The 7,202-nt window shown below is 39.1% G+C and overlaps 1 protein-coding gene across 1 annotated transcript in view; it reads right to left on the minus strand.

Moving 5' to 3' along the window:
- The window catches only part of LOC116850714 (odorant receptor 43a-like), an 82,432-nt gene extending 76,602 nt beyond the window's left edge, over window positions 1–5,830 (minus strand). The window contains exons 1-3 of the mRNA XM_032829318.1: window positions 5,758–5,830; window positions 5,174–5,443; window positions 4,498–4,966 (exon numbers count right to left, since the gene is read on the minus strand). Of these exons, the coding sequence (XP_032685209.1) occupies window positions 4,498–4,966; window positions 5,174–5,443; window positions 5,758–5,788 (770 nt within the window). The 5' untranslated portion in view covers window positions 5,789–5,830. The remainder of the gene's footprint in view (window positions 1–4,497; window positions 4,967–5,173; window positions 5,444–5,757) is intronic.
- Window positions 5,831–7,202: the final 1,372 nt, after the last annotated feature.

Raw genomic sequence — 7,202 nt, forward strand, 5'->3', positions numbered from 1 at the left:
TTAGTGTCCCGGAGCGGTGCGGCGTCGGGGAACTGGGGCTCGGCCGTCCACCCTGGGCGAGGGCCAGGGTTCGCGTTCCTCTCGCGAAAGGAGGAGCTCCGCGCATAGTGTAAAACCCGACCGGCGAGCTGTCGATTATCCGTCGTGCGCGAGAGATCGAGCGAACACACCGCCGAAAGCCTACGTGGCTGTCGTGACCTTCGTGGTCACGACTCGAACATCGAAGCTGCCGAGGACCAGCATCGCGACCGCGAGCAAGGATATTTATATGGTGTTAGTAAGAATCGCTGCCGAATTACCGAATTACGCGAGTTGTTGTCGTGTGAACGCGGGCAAAACATCCCGTCATTGTAATTAGCTACCGTCGAATAAAATTCGAATAGAGAACATCCGCCTTCATTATTTCAATACCCGCCAACTACTAATCCTTCCGACATCGCGCGAACCAGCCCCTCTACCGAGAGCAGGGCTGAGCTGCCGGACGTGCGAGCGAGCCGTTCGGGTGGAGGACAAGTTGTCCTCATCGGCGAGACCACCGCTTAGAGTAAGAATTAGTGTTGATACTTTTTTTAGTGGGTACGGACCGCCGTACCTGGCGCCCATCTAGAGCTTTCTTTTGTTCGTGTGAGCTGTCGGGTCTCGCTGGATCTGCCGAACGGTCGCCGAGGCGCGAAGAAAACAACATTTTTGTCGCTGCACTCGATTAGTGAAACCGGCTGCACGAGCCGCGAGTGTAGCGTTACAATGCTTATTCTTATAGGCCCTTTGATTTTAAATATCAATAAATGTAAAAATTTCCGAGACTATAAAAGTTCAAGCACAGTTATTTTAGTGCAAAAAAACTTTAGTGACACATTAGTATACACTGTGACGTGACGATTAGTAAATATCGTCCGTCACTAGTAGTCTATAGTAAGGAAGCATTATGAGCTTCCCGGCTGCAGGCGGATGTCGCGTCCTAGCCGTGAGGCGTTTAGGATGCGAGCCTACGCAGCCCTCGAATCATTATTTGTGTATAAATACGGTCATCGAGGTTGAGTCAGGAAGAAGAAGGCCACCAGCAAGGAAGACTGCTGCCGCCGTGGGAGAGAAAAAGCCTGCGAGAGGAACGGCCGCAGGACCTGCTACTCCAGGTGAACCGCTTCCGTCAATAATACGACTCAGTAGGGACCCACAGGGTGGAAAACTTAACACAGACCTGTTTCAGTAACATCCTGTACGGCGAGGCGAAGCTGCCGAAGGGGAGCGATTACAGGCTGTCGCTAGGAAGCCGTGAGGACGGAGTGGATCGACACCGCGGACGAGCGGAGGATAGCTGCCGCCGGAGGAAACCGGCGAGCACATCCTCCGCGACCCGGAGCGTCCTCCGATCCGAGCGAGAACGCCGCGAGGATCGTAGATCGACGCAAATAACGGCTGCCGAAAAGGAGCTTAGGCCAAGGTCAGACGGACAAGGAAGCTCCAAAGTCTGATGTACCGAAAACAGCTGTGCAGAGTCAGAGATCGAGAAACGGGGGAAAGATCCCGCCAATGAGCGCCCAAGAGCTGTCGGAAGCGGGTTCAAACACCTAAAATAAAACAGGACGACAACGACCGTTCGAGAGCTTTTGTCGCCAATCTCGCCGATAACACGGAATCTAGTGTGTGAAGGACGCGCCATCCGTAGAGCCGAGAACCGGAAGAAGAGGCACCGACGACTCGACCTTCGACCCGTAAGACCGCTGCGATATCCAGGGTCCTATTTGTGTGAGTCCAGAGGGACCGCCGAGGTCAGTTACCGACTGCCCCCGCTCCGCTCAAGCTTTGGTGAGTCCGTTCCAAAGGGGACGAAGATATTATGGTGATTTTCGCGGCGCGGAGCGGGCGAGGCGTCGGCGAGCGGGGACCCGGCCGTCCTCCTGGACGAGGGCAAGGGCTCGCGTCCCTCCCGCGCGTTAGAGGGACAAGCTGACGGGATCATTACGACGTTAGCAAATCCGCCGAACATCCGCCGGTTGTACCGTCGGCGCGGACACACCGCCGAGCGCTTACGCGGCGGTCGTGACCTCCGCCGGTCACGACGCTAACTCGCGCTGCCGAATACCTCTGTCGCGATTGCGAACAAGGACTCAGTTTGTTATCATAGCAACTTTGTTGCCGGCTAATACCAGTGTAACGGTAACTAGCAATAAACGTTGTCTCAAGGTATTGCGGATCATTTAATTATCCTAGTCGCCGCTCTATCCTTTCACCTCCGACCTCGCGCGAACCAGCCCCTCTGCCGCGAAGAGGGCTGAGCTGCCGGACATTCGGGTCAACCGTTTGGGCGGACAAAGAGTGCTACTCTTTGGCGAGACCAGCCTTTTCGTGTTTAGTGGACGAGTCTTTTAGTGGGTACGGACCGCCGTACCTGGCGCCCAGTTAGAGTTCTCTTTTTGTGTTGAGCTGTCGGGTCTCGCAAAATCCGCCAAACTGTGAGAGCTGACCTAAAGGAACAAAATAATTTTGTCGCTGCCCCGATTCGTGTGCCGACTGCGCGAGTCGCGAGTGCAGCGTTACAACACATTAGTGACACATCTCTCTAATTTGAATGGATATTTTATTAAAAAAGAAATCATACGCGTTTCGGTCTTTCTTTACAGACCTTCTTTAGTGGTAAATTAAATTTAACAATGATAAATACATAAAACGTTTATCACAGAAGTCGCAATCAAAAAGATGTCGATATATATATAATAATAATCATAAACGGGAAACGGAAGTTACGCAAAAGAAAAAATAAAAACCATAAAAATATGACTGTAAATAGATCTGTCAAGACAAAAAGGATAAGTTGTGGTATTCGTCGTTGTTAATGGCCCAGTCACAAGATCTATTACTCACAAAAGCACTTAATAGCGTGCCGTGATGGGAATCTAATAAAAATTGTGCGTATAAGAGTAACAGAATTAGAAACCCAGACAAAGTAAAAGCTTAAAAAAACAAATAACTATATAAATGTCTCGTAGAGTGTAATGTTTATCAAAGATATAGAACGATGTTAGTCTAATATCGTTAGGCGCATACTTCCAAATGCCGGGAGCGGTACAAGACATGTGTTTATATTTTGAATCGCAAACAGCACAAAAACTAAAATCGTCAATGGGCGGAATAAATAATGTTAAATAAATTCAAGCAAAGCGTTATAACCGTTACCTAGGTTTCGTGTCGATTTGCGAGTTAAGACCATGTTTTTGAGATTTAATAAAAATCATTTTAGCAATTAACCTTTTAAAATAAAACCGTTCTTTATATAAAATTTTAATATCATTCCAGCGAAATTCGTGATTGCAATTGACACGATGCTCCTGAACAACCGAAAGATCAGAAGTTAAGTCCCTCGGCAATTTCTTATACTCAGAAATTCGTGTCGAGAGCCTTTTGTTAGTTTGGCCAACGTATGTAGAGCTACAATCATTGCATTTCAATTCGTACACAATATTGTTTTGGAAATCATGCGGCAGCTTATTTTTGTGCATGCGAATTATACCCGATAGTTTGTTAAACTATTAACTTGATAGAAACTATCGGGTATAATTCGCATACACAAAGATAAGCTGCCGCATGATCTCCAAAACAATATTGTGTACGAATTGAAATGCAATGATTGTAGCTCTACATACGTTGGCCAAATTGGGTAATTATGGATTTAGGTAATTATTTGTTTTTTAAGCTTTTACTTTGCCTGGGTTTCTAGTTTTGTTACTCTTTTACGAATAATTTTTATTAAACTCCCATCACGGCACGCTATTAAGTGTTTTTGACTAATAGATCTTGTGACTAGGCCATTAACAAGGACGAATATCACCACTTGTTCTTTTTGTCTTGACGGATCTATTTAAGGTCATATTTTTATGATTTTTCTTTTTTCTTTTACGTAACCTCCGTTTCCCGTTTACGATTATTATTATTATATATGTATCGACATCTATTTGATTATATTATATATGTATCAACATCTTTTTGATTGCGACTTCTGTAACAAACGTCTTATATGTTTATCATTGTAAATTTAATTTACCACTAAATAAGGCCTGTAAAGTAAGACCGAAATGCGTATGGTTTCCTTTTTTAATAAAATATCCACTCAAATTAGAGAGGTGTGTCACTAATGTATATTAGTTTTATTGCACTAAAATAACTGTAACTCTTATAGGCCCTATATTTAATTGTTTGTTTTTCAAAAAAAGTTTTTTTTCGTACTTTGTAAAATTTTCGATAGTACGTTTTTTGAAAATTATCTTAAAATCCCCTATGATATTAAGGAAAGAATGTGTAATACTATTTAAAAAATTCAATGTGATATAATATTTGATATAATTTTTGATTAATGTTTTTTCAATTTTTTTATTGCAAGTAGTAGCTTGCGTGAAACAGATAAAAATATTTACTTTATCTTCTTTTAAGCTGTCAGCGTTTTAAAAATCATGTAAACCATTGCGCTGAACACACTCTGTTTATATTGATCTTTGCACAAACCTGATGAGTCGTAAATGATTTACCACGTTGTTACTCAGACTGTAAGTAAAATTTTCGCTTGAATCCAAAACAGCTAATCGGCCTTTGAAGTTCTCCAGCTGGCCGCAGAGATGAAGAATCGTGAGTCCAAGAAAGGCATCTACCGACGTATAGGTTACAGCAGCCAAGAAAATCGTAATCGCTTGAGCAACAAATGTTAGTTCAAATTGCGGACTCTTAATAATATCGTAAAAATAATAAGTCTGCAGCGGCAATGGTTTGTTTGGGTCCGTAAGATTTGTCAAGTGTCTTAATGGTAAGCCAAAATATGGAAGAACGACGACCATGATGAACGCCAACACCATCAAAACGTACCCACATATGACAATCACCCGAGCAATCTGTGCTCGTCTTATCATTACATCTCTTTCTTTTGTTGTCTTCGATTCTGTCCAATCCTCTGCCATCATTTTTACAATAGATAAAATAGCTATAAAATATAGTAAAATATAGTTAAGCATATTCATATTTTGTTTAAATATAGTAAAGTTATTAGATACTACTCTTTTGCCCATTATTTATTGTTTCGTTGAAAATATATTTTTTAAATAATTTAATCTAAAAAGTAATTTATTTTCATATTTGATATTTTCATATCTTAAAATGTGTTTTCGTATCAAAAATTATTTTGTTATACCTGTTCGTTTCCATCGCATGATAATAAGTTTCAATGAGACCACTAGTAGAGGTAAAGTAACTTGGAGGTTGTCTACCATAAGTAGTATGTCACCCCAGACTCGCAAAAGAGACCATATCAAGGGAATACCAGAAATAAATGTTACTATTATAAGAATAATGCCCACGCGCAAATCAGAATAGAAGGTATTCTTGGTGATTTCATCGTTTTTCGGCCACAAACCAATTAATTCCAAACCAAAGCGATTTAATTTAACCGCCCACACAAAATCTAATAAAGTTTAATATTAAAATAAAAAATTAGTCAAAGTTTATAAGATATCAGGAATTTGGAAGAGCTTCAAAATATATACGAAGTCTCAGAAGACAAAACCTTTTTAAATTTTAAACGATATATTTTAAATTGCTATATAAAAAATACAAATATCTATGTGTATATGCTATTTTCTGAATATTTGTATTAAAAAAATTACGACTTAAAAATTGCATAACGAGATAACAAAATCGATGTGTCAAAGATAAAAATATGTAATAACTTTCAATATATGTGTATGAACAGAAAAGTACATGATAAATACTCGATACCTTTATAACCTGAATGTTCTGAAATATCCATGTCGAAAATTAATGCAAAGAAGCTCACATCACTAACCACTCTATTAAGAAGACTGATACGCATGCTCGAAATGCAGTATAACTTGTCTACTTCGTAGAAAGATATATTAAATATTACAAATAATGCTCCCAGGTGTAATCAGTTATTCGTTTCATAATAAAACTTTACCAGTACAAAAACGAGTCATAAAAAGCTTGAATATGTATCCTAATAGAGAAGGAGATATATTTCACGCCGTATATCGCAAGCTTATCGAACTTGTACAAGTTTTCTCATAATACTTCACAATAAACGTATAATTACATGACAAGAAATAATAGCACGCAATTACATTTTAAATAACTTTTTGTAGAAGGAACAGAAGGCGTAGAAAAAATACTATAAGAAATAGATGGTACGAAGATGCGCACACGTAATCGATTTTATATATATGCGTGTTTTGTTGCTATACTTATGGTCAACCAAGCCAATAGAACCGATATAGAATTTATTATGGAAAGTATATAGACGCGAAATTCGATTATAATATGATCGTTAAGAATGTATTAATATATCATGGTAGTGGAAATATATATCTTATTAAAATTTACAGACACACACTTACACGTAAGTACGAGTTTTTTCTCAAATTATTACCAACATTTAAAGTAAAAGATATATTTCGTATATACTTAATAAATAAGTGTATTTTTATATATAGTAAAAAACATTTTGTATTTGTGTTAAAATTTTTCTGTATAGAAACTTTCATGTTAAATCTTTAACACATTTGTATGTTAATTAAACATATTGTCGTTATGTTACATATACTTTTCTATGTTAAATTAATATTAACCATTTTCAAGAGTTAAAATAACACTTGAGAATTTCAATTTTTAAACAATTTATATACAAAAAGAAAAAATTGGTTAAATTAATCGAAAATATGAGTAAACATTAATTAAACTGGTGGAGAATAAACGATCAAAATTTTTGACTAAAATAATCGAATAGAATTGGTTATATGACTTCTGATACACAAAGATTAGTTTATTTCGTTATAAACAGAGTGTTCACCAATTCCACTGACAAACTGATAGGATGTATTCGTGATCAATGGAGGATCAATTTTTCATTATGTTTATTTGGTCAGATCTGCCTCGCTACGGAGTTATCGGGCGTGAAAGTCAGTGAAAGTGAGATAAAATTCCCACATAGCACGTAATATTGCAGAAATATTGCAGTGATATTGCAATATAGTTGTAATATTAGGTGAAGTAAAAAGTTCTGAGCGTTTTCCGCTAGATGTCTTTAGTGAGCCATATCTCACGATGTATACATCGCATCGGGTCATACTATACGGCGATTTAAAGGTGACATTACGCTTCAAAAAAAGTTCTGTGACAGTTTTGTGTTTGGTCAAGCCAGTTGTGTG

This window comes from Odontomachus brunneus, unplaced genomic scaffold (assembly GCF_010583005.1).
Source record: "Odontomachus brunneus isolate Ranch 3 - 2012 unplaced genomic scaffold, Obru_v1 Obru_scaffold_153, whole genome shotgun sequence".
In the NCBI taxonomy this organism is placed as follows: domain Eukaryota; kingdom Metazoa; phylum Arthropoda; class Insecta; order Hymenoptera; family Formicidae; genus Odontomachus; species Odontomachus brunneus.